The 16496-nt window shown below is 40.4% G+C and overlaps 1 protein-coding gene across 3 annotated transcripts in view; it reads left to right on the plus strand.

The window, feature by feature from the left end:
- LOC102791662 (TOX high mobility group box family member 2-like) overlaps window positions 1–14843 on the plus strand; it is an 80993-nt gene extending 66150 nt beyond the window's left edge. For 2 of the 3 annotated variants that reach the window (XM_006785497.2, XM_006785499.2), the window contains 5 exons: window positions 6637–6867; window positions 9104–9184; window positions 10983–11381; window positions 12079–12221; window positions 13133–14843. In XM_006785497.2, coding sequence (XP_006785560.2) covers window positions 6637–6867; window positions 9104–9184; window positions 10983–11381; window positions 12079–12221; window positions 13133–13178 — 900 coding nt within the window. In that variant the 3' untranslated portion in view covers window positions 13179–14843. The remainder of the gene's footprint in view (window positions 1–6636; window positions 6868–9103; window positions 9185–10982; window positions 11382–12078; window positions 12222–13132) is intronic. The other variant, XM_006785498.2, reaches the window with a different exon arrangement.
- Window positions 14844–16496: the final 1653 nt, after the last annotated feature.

The following is a 16496-nucleotide window of genomic DNA, read 5'->3' on the forward strand; positions in this document are numbered from 1 at the left end:
CAAAAAAAAAAAGCATGTAAAAATAGGTTTTTATCTTCTTCTTTGAGCTACTGTGTAGATCAAACTGTGTAACACACTCAAAACCAATAGTGTGTGCGTTTGTGTGTGCATCTATGAAACAAGGTGTGTAGATTTTGTAAGTGCATGGCATTCATTTTGATTTAGAGCTGTGCCCAGTATTTGCTTTTGTGTAACAGTCATCATTGTATCACCTTAGAGTAGTTCCTGTTTGTTTTTATGGCCTTTCAAAGCTGATACATTATGCAGCACTCTCCACTTTGCTGTATATGATAATGACTATGATAAGAAGACTGTGATTGGAGAAAGACTTTTATACACTCTCATGCTATTATCGGATTTTATTGTCTAATTTTCATCTGTCTTAAGCTTTGTCAGTCACCGTGCGTGCACACAGTCCTCGTTGTGAGTCCTCTTCTTTCTATATCTTTCCACTCCTTCTGTTTTCTTTAGATCGACTCTTCTTCTTTTTTTTTGCATCTCACTTTCTTTACTATTCCCCAAATCCACCTCCACCCCTCTCTCTCTCTCTCTTTGCTGTTTTGATAGTGACGCAGTTACCAGGCTGTCAATTCTAATCTTGTCTTGCCAGTGCAGTGCTGTCCATTCAGAATCACAGCTACCCCTCCTTTTCCTTATCTCTCTCTCTTCACCTACCACCCCTTCCATCTCTCTCTCTCTCTCTCTCCATCACTAGCTCTCTCGCTCTCTCTCTCCATCACTATCTCTCTCGCTCTCAGACAACAGAAATGCTGATGGGATGAGCAAGCTAAGGCTGACTCTATAGTTCAATCTTTTCCTGGTAAACTAGAAAGCTGTGTTGGAAATAAATTTAGTCTCTGCTGCTGTGTACAGGACACGATGTTTTTTACCTAAGACATCCGCGTGCTGTTTCTGGTCGACCCCCTAATTGCAGTCTTTAAAAGCTTTTTTTACCATCAGTGTATGTCTGCTCTGTGAATGTGCATTGTGTCCTCTTGCATGGAGAAAATTGGCAGGCAATTACTTAACTTTAAAAAAAATGTTATTAAACGCACTCATCAGCCAATCAGTTAGGTACACCCTGCAGGTTGAACTTCCCTTTGCCTACAGAGCTGCCTTTATTCTTTATCCCAAGGGTGCTCTGTTGGATTGAAATCTGGTGACTGCGGTGGCCTCTTGAGTGCAGTGAATTCACTGTCATGAGCAACAAACCAGTTTTGTGACATTGTCCATTATCCTGCTAGAAGCAGCCATCAGAAGATGGGTACACTGTGGTCATAAAGGGAAGAACATAGTCAGCAACAATACTTGACAGTGACATTTAGGTGATGCTCAGCTGATATTAAGAGGCCCAGAGCATGCTTAGACAATATCCCTAACACCACCACCACCACCATACTGAACTGTTGATACAAGGCAGAAATTAAGACTCGTCAGTGTCTTCCAATCTTCTGCTGTCCAGGTTTGGTCTCGTCTGCTTCAAGATTCCATGTGTCGTGCTTTCAGAGATTCTGCATACCTTGGTTGCGAAGAGTGCTTGTATTGAATTACTGTTGTTTTCCTATCAGCTTGAAGCAGTCTGGCCGTTCTCCTCCGACCTCTGACATCAACGAGGCATTTTCGCCCACCGGATATTTTTTTGGACTATTTACCGTGAACGTTAGAGATGGTTGTGTGGGAAAATCCCAGTAGATCAACAGTTTCTGAAATACTTAAATAAACCTGTCTGGTCTGGCCTGTCTGTAATGTGAATGCCTGATTTTATATGTAAATGCCAAAGACATCATGGTAAATTGTTACAGGTGGATTTGCTTTGGTACTTTTTTCCACAGTTTGTTATTTACACGTTTTACCTTTTTATGTAAAACGTGTGAGTGATTTACTTTGCAAGCTACAATTAGAAGATAAGCCAAAGGAGACCTCTGCACTGCTGCAGTGAATTTAACTGTTGTGGCTGCACTGAATCCATCCAGCACTGTAAATGTGAATACTTATTAACCCTTTAAGACCTACCATAGAACCAAGTCCACCAGAGCTTATATTATATTTTTATATGCTGTAGTGCCATTTTTGGGAGCATTTCAAGTTGATATACATCAATACAACCATTATAGCCCAAATTTTAATAATATGTATGCATTAAGTGTATAGTAATTACATAAATTGCAAAAAAGTGCAATAAACTACCAAAAAATTGAAAATCCTTTTTGTTTTTTTAACATATATTTCTAGTTAGAGAAATTTAAGAGGCTTATCCCTCAAAACTGTAAATACAAAAAAGTTGTACAAAATAGTTTCCCACCACAGGAAATTTATTTTGAGTGTCTTCATATTTTTATTTTTGAAATACACCAATTTTTATATACTGCAGGTAAAACGAAAATAAATATTATAATGCAAATTTGCAAAAAAACAGCATATGCATCAAAATAAACTATTTCCAGCAGTGCAATTTGAGTCTTAAGTATCCCAGAAACGACACAGAAAGTCATAAAGTCAAATATAACTTTTAAAAACACCAGTATAGGCTCATAAGGCCCTGATGGTTTAAAAAAAACTACATTTCCGCCAAATGACGTCACTTCCGGTTTTGGGTAGGTCATTCCTACGTCCATGTAGGAAGTGTTACGAACAGCTGATCAGATCGGCAAAACGTGTTTGTGGAATATTATGTTTTTGTTGCTACAAGTGCTTTTTATGCAATTTTTGCAAAGCCATATGTGGAAGGAAACTGTGACCTAGGGCAAGCTGATGGCATAAGATGTAAGTACAACTCCTCCGGTTTCATATGAAAACAAAAATATTGCGCTAGCTTACTTGGTTCCAGTGCTACCGGGATTTAATAATAGTTATGCAAAACGGAGCGTGCCAGTTGACCGGCTTTAAAGGGTTAAACAAGGAGGCCTGTGTTTAAACTAAAGTTACAGGTTCAGATTATGAGGGGTTGAGTTTTCCCTCGAATTTCCCTTTGTGTTTCAAAGTGATAAAAAATAAAAGTGATGGCTAAATAAATCGCTAAATAACATGGTATCATATTTAAGCTAGCTTTAGCACAATAACAGTGATGCAAGACAAGAAACAAATATCAGTCAGGTTAAAATCTGTCTGTTGTAAGCATATAATAAAAAGGGTTTCAAGTTTTGACATTTTGCATGGAGAGTCCATCTCGCAGGACCACAAGATACCAGTCTTCTGAGTAACAGTATCAGAAAATAGACCAGAATGCACTGGAGCCACGAGATGTTGCATTATGAATAAGGGATGTGACTGTCTCTTTTTCTCAACTGACAACAACAGCTGTCATAATCATTACTGTTCACTGCACCTGCACGAGAGAACCCGGCAAAATAAGCTTGATATTGTGTAGTTGGCTGTGTGGTGGGTAAGTGTTTATCCAGCGTCGATAGTTTGTAAGGCCAGAAACAAAAAAACTATAGTGATGAATATGGCTACGATCACTTTTTCACTTTCTCATTTGAAAGATATTTAGTTTTACAGAAGACTGTGTCGGTTAATGAGACTGGTTTTCTTAAATATAAAGTCAAAGCTGTGGAGTTTTCTCTTAATAGGTGTTCAGGGCTCGAGTGTGAGGAAACCAGGCAGAGCGCATTAAAACAAAAAGATCATTTAGCAGGCAAAATGACAGGCCAGTGGGCCTAGTTTAATATTCTAATGCAAAGTGTTTCTCTGTGGTACTTTGTTAAGGAAGAAAAAAGATCCGATGTTAAATTGCCTTTTTTGCAGAGAAGTTTACATTAAGTTGTTTTTTTTTAAATACATATTTATATATAAAGGTAATCTCATAAATGAAAGAAACCACTTTCACAATTAGATTTAGATGAAACATGCTGAAGAAAGATGAGAACAAATTAATCATCTGAGGGGGTGATTTTTTTCCTGCTTATTTTTCTAGGAGAAAATTATTAATACTGTGCAGAGTGAGCGGTTTTCACTTACTGTTGTCTCTTTAGAAGTATGTGAGCCATCTTTATTAATCTTTCAGAGTCACTGTCAGCTCTTTACTGTATATACTTGAGCTGAGAACATGAATCTCTGATTATAAGACGTGGAAATAAAGAAAGAAATGAAAGAATACGCCCTTTATTCTCCTGGTTGATTGCATTCTGCTGTGGGCTGTTGTGTGTCATCATTCTTTCCTCTGTATGAATACATGTGAATTTTCCTGGCGATTATTTAGCCTTCTTCTTCTTCTTCTTTTTTTATGTTTTGTCATTCCATTAGCTCTACCTTCAGTTTATTCTATTTTCACTTCAAAGGCTTGGGTGGAACAGATGTCGTTTCAAATGCCTGTCTTCTGCCTCATTGCCTAAAAGTGAGGGATGATTATTTTTTAATGAAACCGCACACACTCGCACGGGGGGGGGGGGGAAGAATATTACCTGTAAGCGGTGAAATAGACAAGCAATACTTTCACATCATCCTGAATGGGGAACATTCATTCATTTCACACCACAAAGGCCATTTTGAAGTTTTCCTTAGCTGCCAAATGTGCTCCTGGACCTTGAATTTTGATTAGTTAATTTCATGCTGTGTGGAATACAGTATGTTGTTTGGCAAATGCCTCGCTAAAAACAATGCAGTTTTCAAAGGCAGTCGTTTCTTGTTTTCCAATCGACGGTGAAAGGGGAAAACACGGCCTTTGCTTAATCTAGTGATAAGTATGCATTGGATGGAAATGAACGCCTTTAAATGTCCTAAAGTTGCTGTTCGATACTCACGCGGGGACAAATCTTTTTTTCACGGTTTGCACCCACACTGAGCTTTACCACTGAATCCCCTGGATGAGTGGATTATGAAAGCAAACATTCAAAGATGGTTAGAAGTTTTTTTTTTTTTAAATGCAACATGATTAAACAGGAACTTGGCCTTGGAGATGATGCGCGTTTGCCAAAATAGAGAAGAATTCGCTGTCACTTCCCTCAGAGCTCTTAACAACGTTTGAGTAACTCGGCGTAACCCGACAACCGCAACGAGTGCACATCAGCATCTTTCATTTGACTTAATACCAATGTATATCATCATATATTCCGCGTGTCATTATTTCTATGATATGGATGGAAATTAGATTGTTTTTTTTTCTGCCTTTATAGCAACCAGGAAATCAGGTTAACTGATGTTTCACTGCTACTAATGGCAACATCAAGCCATCACTTTTTCTTCACCGTCTCTCTCTCCCTCTCTCTCCTGGCTCCCTCTCCCTTCTCCGTTCATCTCCGTAAAGAAGGCAATTTCCATATAGAATCACATCCAGCATCAGGTGACCTGGATTTGACTCCCAGTCAAAGCCCTGCATGGAAAATGAGAATGTATTCATGTGTATTGGATCAAGTACATCACACAGATGTGAACAGTTTTGTCTCCTGAAAATGTCGAGAGATTGCAGTGTATTATTGTTGACAAACTGGGTGTGTGGAAAATTCCCTCTCTGCTGGTTTTCTGAAAACATGCCATTATTTCTGGTACACTTGAAAAAAGGAGGAAAAAAGGAAAATATAAAATATCTATTAATTCTGCAGCCATTAATTTAAGCAACTAGTGACATTTTGCAAACTTACTGGGAAATGTCCCTAGAACCCAAACCTGCTTAAATTAAACTACCAAACCTGGAACTAAGATTACTGTATTTATCACATAGCTGCATTTAAATCTAAAATCCTAAAGGCACCACAAACAAGGCAAGAGGTCAAGTTCAGTGAGTTTAGTGGAGGTGTAGTTGTCTGCCTTCCTCCACCTGTCAGTCAAAGTGAACACACCCTGAACTTTACACCTTAACGTTCACAAGGTTGAGTGGAACTGTAAATCCTCCCACTCGGCTAAGTGGCTAATTAGCTATAGAGACCAAAACCATCTTTTTACAGCTGTTTACCCCTCAGAGGTAAAAAGCTGATGTGGTGTTGTCGTCACACTATTAGGTAGGCTGGCATCCGGGTTGCCAGACAGGCAAAAGGTTTGACTTAATAGTTCAAGAGGGAAGTCACGTGGGATTTTCACATTTATATCAGTAGGTATCACTGGCAGTATTTTATTTATGCTGAGAAGTAAATAACACAGGAATCTAACCAGCAATTTTTTTTCACGTATCCAATTTGGGGTCACTTCAGCTGTCATAGGGTGAAAAGCAGGGTACATCCTCAGTAAGTCACCAGTCTGTTGCAAGAGATGCTCATATTCACAGCTATGGCCAATCTAGAATTGTTCATTAGCCTAACCCATGCCGATCTGGAGAGAAGACATGCAACCCCCACACAGAAAGGCCCCAGCTGGTCGGTGGATCCAAATCCAGGACCATGCTGTGAGGCAACAGTGCTGCTAAGCACCTGACTGTGCTTCCCACAAGAATCTGTGTAGATCAGTGTGGACACTAAAAGTACCGCCGTTTTTGGCACGTTTTGGTTGCTACTGAAATTTAGTCTAACTTTCTCTAAAATTGTGCAAAATTGTATGTTTGTGCATAACCTACATATACTGTACATGATGCCCTGGAAAAACTAGAGTATCTTGTCCAACCAATGCATCGGGCACATAAAACTTCTTTCTGCGGTAGCTGATATTATGAAGTGATTTATGACGGTTTCCTTGTCTCTCTTTCTCCCCATCCATTTCTTCTGTCTTCAGATAAGCAGTGAGAAGCGACCCTCAGCAGAAATGATGAAGCCCAAACCCAAACCTCAAAAGAAGAAGAAGAAGAAGGACCCCAACGAGCCACAGAAACCCGTGTCCGCATACGCGCTCTTCTTCAGAGACACCCAAGCAGCCATCAAGGGCCAAAACCCAAATGCTACCTTCGGGGACGTGTCCAAGATCGTGGCCTCCATGTGGGACAGCCTAGGTGAAGAACAGAAGCAGGTAAAAATGATTTCGTGTAGGTGCGGAAGGTTTAAAACGACATGCTGTGCAAAAGTCTAGGCACCAAAATGAGCTTTCCAGATGGGAGCACGCACAGTGTGCAATGACGCAAACACGCATACACGTTTTGATTGCAGTCGCTCCAGTAGATGGCGCATGTGCTGCAGCAGAGGCAGGCAGCCTTTCGTTGGCATTATCTTCCGTGTAATTACCAGAACATTGCTGTGAGATACAGCTCACCTTAATGAGCTAGTTCTTCTCTTTCCAAAGATAATCCATCCGTTTATCCCCACTCCCCTGACTCTCATTAAAATGATTTTCTTTCTAAATTTAATTCTACCAAAGGGAAGGAAACGGAGGGAGGGGGAGTGTTCTCTGCAACAACAGCCATAAAACAGTCTGAGACTAACAAAGTAGGACATTTTATAGGCAGGAAATGGTCAGTATGGGAAAAATATAAACATGCCTGGGGAGATTTAAAGAGTCTAGGACTGATAATGTTATGCAGGAGGTAAATACACACATACTCACGCGCTCGCGCACCCCTGCAAAAAGCAAGCAATCACATGTGAATGTGATTACTATCAAAGCCATCTATCTTAGCAGTGTAGTGTCCATAGAAAGTGAAAACGGCTTTTCCAGAAATAAAACAGAAAAAGTGAAACTCATCTTTGCCAAAAAAAAACCTCCCACAAAGCGCTAGGCCAAGGTAGTGTCCCGTTTCCTCTGTCCCACCAGCCTCCACAATATGTATCTTCATTGGCCCTCTGACAAGCTGGAATGTGTGAAGTTCTCATTTCCACTCTCTTTATTTATATCTCTCGCCTTCTATTTTGATCCTGCCTAGAATACAGAATTAGTGAGCTCCCTCCACTATCGACTCATCCTTGGATTGAGCTGAAGGGCATCTTGGCTATCCAGGAGGAGCAATCTATTGTTTTTTTTTTTCTCTATTCAACATGATCTCTAGCTTCAGTTCAGCAGTAATAGGTGGGAAGTAATACTGATGACAGATATAGACGGCCATCACTTTAGTTTTCGTTGGTTTTCACCTGCAAGAGAAATCGCCGTTGTTAGCTATTAATTAAATCGTCTGTTTCATGGGATGAACAAAGTGTAATTTTAGGAAAGGATGTAAAAGAGTTCAGACAGGGCTCTGCAAAGCTCCTGTGTAGCTTCTAGACTAGCTTAGTGCTTTACCAGTGTACCAAACACATAAAAAGATTTTAAGTTCCTGCATTGTGGCTTGTTTTCAGAAAACTTTTAAGATTATTAAAGTTTCAGGTCCTTTGCTAAATGAATAGACGTGTTTGTGCAAAACATCTAGAAAAGTATCATTTTGATTCAGTAAATGTGTTCATACCGGCTCCAGTACTGCAACAACAGTACAGTATATAAACACATTTTTTTCCTACTAGGAAGGATTTTTCTCTATCTTTTCTTTTTGTTTTGCATAATAGACATAATTTTGCCTCATTTTGCCTCATAGCCCTTATAGTTAATAGCACCATTTTCCATCATGGTGTTGCATCCTACACAGACACTCATCATTACATATATATATATATATATATATATATATATATACACCTATATATGCTGGCAGAAAATACCTGTACAACAGCACACACGCAGAAGTCCATGTGCGCTCACAAACTCACATTCTTCATGCAAACACACTTCAGTCTGTTGGAAAACACATGACATCAGAGGCTCGTACATCCCTCTGACAATATGAAAGGCAGTTTCAAACAAAACTCACATCGTAATGTGCCAAATGACAACAACCATTCTGGTTTATCACTAATGTACTGATAGTGTTATTGTGGAGCTAAAGGGACAGAGAGAGAGAAGTTCCAGTTCATTTCTCTAGGTGGATTGGAATGGAAATGATGTGTCGCTACAATAGAGAGAGACACATTGAGATGAGGGAGTATTAGCGCTGTGATGAGGAAATAGAGGTGTTCTGTACCATTGGCTCTGATGGAAAGGGAAACATTAAGCATCTTTTTATGTGTATGTGTGTGTATGTGTGTGTATGTTTGTGTGTGCGTGCATGTTCGTGTGCGCAGGATGTGTTTAAGAGAGTGTTAGAGTAGCCTTAAAAAAAAAGTCGTGTGTGTATGTGTGTTTATTGACAGATGTGTGTGTCTGTGTGTGTGTGTGCACACGTTTATGAGCGAGTCAAACTCTGCTCTCACCTGAAGCCTCTTGTTTTGATTTTATTTCTTCACAGGGGTACAAGAGGAAAACCGAGGCGGCTAAGAAAGAGTACCTGAAAGCCTTGGCCGCGTACCGAGCCAGTCTGGTTTCCAAGGTAACGCTTATGACACACAGGCCCTGGCTAAGACTGATGATGGATTGGATGTAAAATACTTGCTAATGGGCTGGGAGGACCTTCTTTCGTATGAGCTGGTGGTGGTGAAAAAGAGTGTGGTGGGGGGGGGGGCATGTGATGCTAAAAGTACAGGCCCTATTTGGAACAATACTTGATTTCCATAGGGTGCACAGTGGGGGTAGGGGTTTGTAGTTGGTATGGTGATATAGGGTGAAGGGTTGGGGGAGGGGTCGGCCAGTCAAAGCACACATCCATAATGGCCATAATGTGTATGCGGCTTAGAGAGGACAATATAATAACTCTCTTATGCGCTATGTGGGCTATCAGATACTCTGTACTGTATGTATCTTTGGAAATAAGCAATCATTAATTTACCTGTGTCCTGCATTAGTTCCTCCTCTCGTCATCTAGAGCTGGAAGCACATCCAAATCAACAGAGGCATTTGTGGGCTTTGCTGCTATTCCCACCTCTGACACGTTCCCGCTAATTCAGATCTATGACATCCTTTTTGCCCCATGAATGATGCCGGTTTGTATAAACCAGCAACGCAGCACAGGGAATAACGAAAGGCAAGGAGGAGGGCTGCGAATTGCATTGTTTAGTGCCGTCTTGTATTAACAACACACAATGTAGTGTGGTGAAGATTCCTTTTGTCATTCCATTTGTTCTGCAGGCAAACAGTCTCATTTCTCTGCCTGGGGTCCTGCATATATGTATGTGTGTGTGCGCACGTGTGTGTGTGGGTGTGTGTGTCCCACTCCTTTTCCCATCTATCTGTCAAGGTGTGTATTGATCATTACCTCGGCCCCTTGCTCTATTCATACAAATGGGCTCCATTACCTTCTAATCAACACTGATGGCTGGAGATGAGCAATCTGACAGCTCATCACAGGAGCCTGGAGCGGGCGGGGTGAAGATAGAGGTGGGGTGTTTTACGGGTGTTGCGCCTGCTCAGTGTGGTACTGTCCAGCCTGAGAAAGGTCAAATTCGGAGGGTTTTTTGGTGAAGTTTAAGATTTTTTTTGTTTTTAATCTGTACAATCTTTGCCCATCTGTCAGCTCCTCTACATGGGTGTAGAGGTGACAACTGTCGCATGCTTAAAAGAAAAATCCAGCAGGGGTTTATTCTCATATTTTGCACATTATGAATATTGATATAGATTATATTTTACGCACAGCCTGGAGCCTCGTAGAGGTTTAGTAAACAAAGCCTCGGTCAATAAAGAAAGTAATTTGTGCAAGGGTGCAAGCTTTCCACAAATAATTCAGCAGTAAATGTAACGCTTTAGGAGATAGCCTGTTTAGGTTCTAATTAGATGAAAAAGCCTTTATTACATACCTACATGCTTAATAAGAAAGCTAGCTCACCTTTGCATAAATACTAGATCAGGGGAAACAGCTGCATGGATCTGTTGATTTTTCTCATCGAAATTTTAGAAAGAAAGCAAAGAAGCAAGGATCTCAAACTATTGCTTTAAAAAATAATTGTCTGTAAGTCCAACAAAAATGTGTGATGGAAAATAGCAGGATATCCCTGTGGCTGTGATAGGAAACAGATACGACCTGGTTTGCTTGCTGGCACTTTCCTGTAGCATAACAATGCTTGCAGTTTAAAAAAATAAAACCTATTCAACAATACAGAGCATGATGAAAAAAAAAAAGTTTCTCTTTAAAAGGAATGAGAGAGACGTGTTATTATCAGATGAATATTGGCTGGTGAGTGCAGTGTCCTTAATGGGGTCTTTCTTGTCTTAATATGATGTATTTTCATCCACAGACATACAATGACCCTGAACCAAAAAGTGCCCAGCAGACCAGCCAGTCCTCCCACATGATGCCCCCCAAGCAGCCTCTGTACAGCGTGCCCCCTCAGCCCTCCTCACCGTACCTGGGCCCGCCGGGCTCCTTTCCCCTGTCAGACCTCCAGAGCTACGGCGGGCCACCCCGCCACACACTGGCGCAGACCCTCGGCCAGTCCCAGATGCTCCCACCCAGCATGAGTGCCTCTCCCCCAGCACCCTTCCAAATCAGCCCCCCTCTGCATCCGCACGCTCAGCTCTCCCTGCATCAGAGCTCCCTGCTCAACCAGCCAATCCGAATGCAGCAGTCGCAACCAATCATCTCGCACCAAATGGGGCTCCAGGCACCTCTGCATTCCCCTCCTCTCAGCCAACAGGTTGGTCTAGCTGTTATTAAAATCCGCCATGCATGCTTCTTCTACAGATGATCAACAACACACATGCTAGCAGACATCATGAGCTACTTTCAGCTACTCGATCGTTTACACCGGGTCGCCACTCGAGTAGTTCTGCATGTTTCATTTGGCAGATATTTTCCACCAGATGCCCATTCCTTATATAACCCCAAAGGGATTTGTGTCTCCTCTAGACTCACTTCACATACAAATATACAAATATCATCACCTTTATTTACTTCCTAATTAGCTTCCATAGATATTCAGCGTCTAATGCTTCTCCCGTTGTGATTTAATATAAAATCAACAACAGTCACTCATCGGTTACTGCTGTTTTCTAAAGAGGAAAAACTTCCAGTAAAGCCTCGCTCTCTAATAAAGAGTTCTCAATTCCTCTTTTAACGCATAAAAGACCCATTTAGTCTCAATCAAACTGTTTTCTCCTTTCCCTCTGAGTCCATAATGTTTCCATTCCAGCAGCAGGGTGTCTTGCCAAACTAAGAAGGGTGATTTCGTCAATGCAATGGGGCCAAATGTGAATGCGTAACAACTCATATAGACCAGTGGCAACATTTAGCCTTATACAGTATCATGGCTCAGCAAACTCTGATGGCTGGCCATCATAAAGCTGAAGTCGTGTAACATCCTGTGCTCATCTCGCCTCTCCTGCTATCTACAGGGTTTCTCCCATATTCAAGCTGATTACCAGAACAGTGTTGGGGGCTCACAGTCTCCCGGGGCCCCCCCCAATCCAGTGCACGGCCAGAACCCCGACTGGGATAACGAGTACTGCAACAGGGACTGCGGACCCAACCATTGCAGGTGAGCTCTTTGCACCGCTTACAATATTATGCTGTTAGTATATTAGTTCTTTCCTTACGGGAATTACAGAGTCAGACACACACACACAAAAAGCTCTGTCCCTCTGTGAGTGCAATCCAAGACATTTGATTGTTGAGAATACTAAGCAGCTGTCTGACAGTTACTCATTTTCCAAATGAGTTACTCTAAACCACTTCACTTTCACACTCAGAGACTCAGACAGTATTAATCATAAACTGCAATTTCCCTGCTAAAGCAAAGCATCTCCTTGAAATTGAAATGAGTAATGCAGCAGTAGAACAGTGCTATTACCAAGCTTGGAAAAAAGTGTGACATCCAATTAAGTTTCCCCGTGTTTCACTCGGCACACGTTGCCTTATTGAATCAAGATATCCGAGCAGGCACGAGAAGAATGTTTTGTCTCACACCTGAAACGCTGCGTCGCTACTTTGAGAGGCAGCTGAGCTGGAAGTCGGCGTCTCCTGTATTTAGAGCTGATTCATCTGGATGTCAAACGGGATCGCGCCTAGGTCAAATCATGTTTGACAGTCTTTGAAGTAATATTGGGTGTTTGCTTAAACCTTTACTCTCAGTGTCAAGTCATTGTAGTTTGTAGTTTTGGAGGGAGCTAAGTTGTCTCCAGTATGTCAGTAGAGATAACTGGAGAACAGACTTTGTGTTTGACATTTCAAGTAACAAGTGATCTTCAAATTTTGGCTTCACGCTTATTGATGTGCGCGCTTCATCGTCAGCTTTTATGTTTGTTCTGAAGCCGCTCTCTAATGCCAGTCCCTCCGTGACAAATGTTTAACAATCCTGCAGCATTTTCCCAGTGAAATATAGGATAAACACCCTCGTATTCACACGTATATCCAGCCATACATTAACGCTGCTTTTCTTTCTTTCCTCAGCAGCAGCGGCATGGGAGCTCGAGACAAGCCTCTCTACCTCACTTGAAGTTGAAAGACCTCCAAATGTCAGACTCCAGGGAGCTTTCTAACATAACAACAACATCATCGATGTATCTGCTTCTACACCATTTTTTTCTCTTTCTCTTTCTCTCTCTCTTTTTTTTCCTGATGGATTTCAAAAATCCCAAAGACTGCTACAGTAACTTCACCTATTTGCCAAGCACTTAGATCGGCCAGAAGCCCGAGGCACTTCTCTTGCTTTTTTTTTTTCCTTATCAGTGAACTTTCCATTTTTTGAGGGGGCAGTGAGTTTTAAGCTCATGCCAACATACTGGAAATGAAGACCAAAAAAAAAAAAAGAAAAGAAAAAGAAAGAAAGAAAAAAAAAACATCTTCTCATTTTGTCTAGATTTTTTTTTTTTTAAAGATGATTCCACTCCTCTTTGCTCCATTACGCTGTTTGCCATGGACTGCCCTTGTTTTGGGGAGTTAAAATGCTCAAAGCATACTCCAAGTGTAGGGTCTTGGGTAGAAAAGCTAATGCAGGAAAATAGAATATAGTCACCCCATCGGGGTGGATGTTCTTCGGGACAGACTGAAACACCCGAAGTGAGTGAAAGCAAAGCGACATTTAAAATGAAGGTATAGTCACAAACGCATTTGTAAATCATCCTTGCCCTCAGTAGAGGACTTCATCCTTTCCTTTATTTATCACAGCGTGATTGTAAATATCACCAAAATGGATTCCTCTTATGTGTGTATTTAGCTGCAGTCCCTTGCCTTTTTCTTTTTCTTTTTTTTTTTCCCAATTGTTTTTTTTTTCTGTGCAGGCGGATTCAGTGAGGGAATACACACACTAAAACTCGTGTTGAAACTGTGTTCACCAGTCTCAAATCTCTCCAAAATAAAGAGGGAAATGCAAAGACTGCAAAATGCTCAATTTCCTCCACAGCTGGCAGAGCTCCGGTAGAGAGTGTCGCACTCTCTTCACATGGCCTCAGGACGCTGCAGAACTGTAGAGGTCAAAGATTGAAACCTCTCCTTTTAGCTCCTCCTACTTACTAGGTCAGTAAAGACCACACCCTCCTCCCCTACACCTGTGACCCCGCCCAGCCACCCCTTAGTCCCAGCACCACTTGTACAGGTGAATAACAAAAAAAAAAAAAAAAGTTGCTAAATGTGAAATGTTACTAAAGGTTAAAAAAGAAAAAAAAAAACATAACAGTGGGTTTTAAAGTTTTTGACTAGTTTTATTAGGTGTTTTAGAATTGTGTTGAACTCATCTTTATCTTTTTTTTCTGTAAAGAAAAATAATTCTTTAAGATTTTCTTTTTTTTTTCACTGTAGCAGGATTTTGTTTCAGAGGATTGCTCGTCAGGACAGATATTTTAATTTTGTGTATAAACCTGCCAAACATACTTCTTTTAAAGTTTTAAAGCCAGTGATGAGAGAACCCATTATGTTTTTGTTAAATATCATATGGTCATTCTATTTAATTTGGTTGCAGGTTCCACATCTATTTATAAATGAAATGAAGTAAAATTTTGGCTTATTTTCATCAGGGTGCATTATTATTATTATCATTATTATTATTATTATTATTATTACTATTAATGATCAAACTACATGATTATTAGAATAATATTTTTTCAAAAACTGCTGTTGGTGCTAATGTACCAGCATTAGATTCTTTTTTCTTTTCTTTTTTGTGTCACAATTACTTCTTTTTGTTTTCTTTTGTCTGTAATAAAATGTTTAAAGTGAAAAACAAAACCAAAAAAAGGTGTGCGTCTCTGCTTATTTTTGACTGCATGGCTGTCATTAAGTCTTAACAGATTCATTAGTGTTTTTGATGAGCGCTGCCTGATCGCTGCAGCAACCTGTAAACGCAACTTTGCATTCCCCCTGCATGTGTCTGGGGTTAATTAGGAGAATTACCTTTGATGTAGCAGGAGTTGATGTAGCTGCTGTCACATGGCTCATTAGGTGAAAAGTTAAGGCTTGACAGTGTAACTTCATTTAACGTGCTTTTAACCTTTTCGCTGTTTCTATTTTTTCTTCCCCACCCCATAAAATCCAGACTAGATCAATATAAAACACCAAGCAACATTTTTTTCCTGCCCCCTGGCCATGTTTTTTTTTTTGCTAAAAGGTGCCATGATGAAACTCAGAGTTGATGCAGCAGTACACGGCCTTTCAGAGAACTACCTGAGAAGAAGAACAAAATCTGCCTTTTAGTTATGAATTTCACAGTTGGATTAAAGGTAAAATAGAAATGGAATCTATCAGCCTTTCGCATCAGCGCTTTCTCTACCCTTTCCACTCCCCCTCTCTCTTTTGCCCTCTTGCTCTCTCTTTCCATCGTGGTGATGGCGCAGTGCCCCCTAGAGCCGATTCACAAAACTATAACCTCCCAGTTTGTTAGTTCCCCTAAAGCGAGTGTCTATCATAACGCCCGGGGGCCAGAATGAGCCTGTCAGAGACTCCAATCTGATGCATTACACGGCTTTCGAAAATGTAAAGAAGAAAAATATAAAAATGTTTACAAGCTTATAGTTTCATAAGTTTTATGGCTTTTTCTACTGATAAAGCGCTCCCCCATGACAACTCAGAGTAAACAAGTAATAGATATACAATGAAATAACAGAGTGCCTGTTTTTTCGCCAGATGCTATAGAAATGTTTGGTTTTCACGGTAGGTTTACTGTAAAAATCATGTTTAAAAAACGTCATTCTGTCAATTATTACAAATGTTCTGTTTTATAACTCTATGACAGTTTGTTCAATAAGCTAACAGAACATTTATTTCTTGCAGTTTAGGTCCAGAGCAACAGTTATTTCACATGCAAACAAACTGAGATGTACTGCTCAAACTGAGTTTCGTGTTCTTATATTAAAATGTCTCTGGGATTAAATGTGTAGTTAAGCTTCTTTACGCTAACAGAAAGGAGAGTTTCACTGCTCTGTCCCACTTATGATCAAAATGGGTTGTACCAAAATGTAAAATGAGTTTGACATCCTTGCCCTAAACCCTCAAAATAGAAAGATAGTTTAATTATAGTAAATCAGATTTCGAAAAGTGGGACGCTGATATGTTTTAACAGTGATAAAGGATATCAAAGGCTTCACTATCATTCCCTCTTCAGTTGTGCCCTTGAGTAACCCTCGCCCATGGCTCATCTTCATCTGCAGCATGTTCGTCTTAGGAAAAATACTCTGCTAAAATACAGGTAAACTCGCATTTGTTAGACTTAATTTAATAATTTGTGAACGGAAACGTAGAGATTAGTAATATTAATAATAAGGTTTGCACAGTTTCGAAGGCAGATGTTCTAAGTTTAATATGTTTTGTTGTTTTATTGCGT

This window comes from Neolamprologus brichardi, chromosome 20 (assembly GCF_056152115.1).
Source record: "Neolamprologus brichardi isolate AB-2024 chromosome 20, ASM5615211v1, whole genome shotgun sequence".
NCBI lineage: Eukaryota > Metazoa > Chordata > Actinopteri > Cichliformes > Cichlidae > Neolamprologus > Neolamprologus brichardi.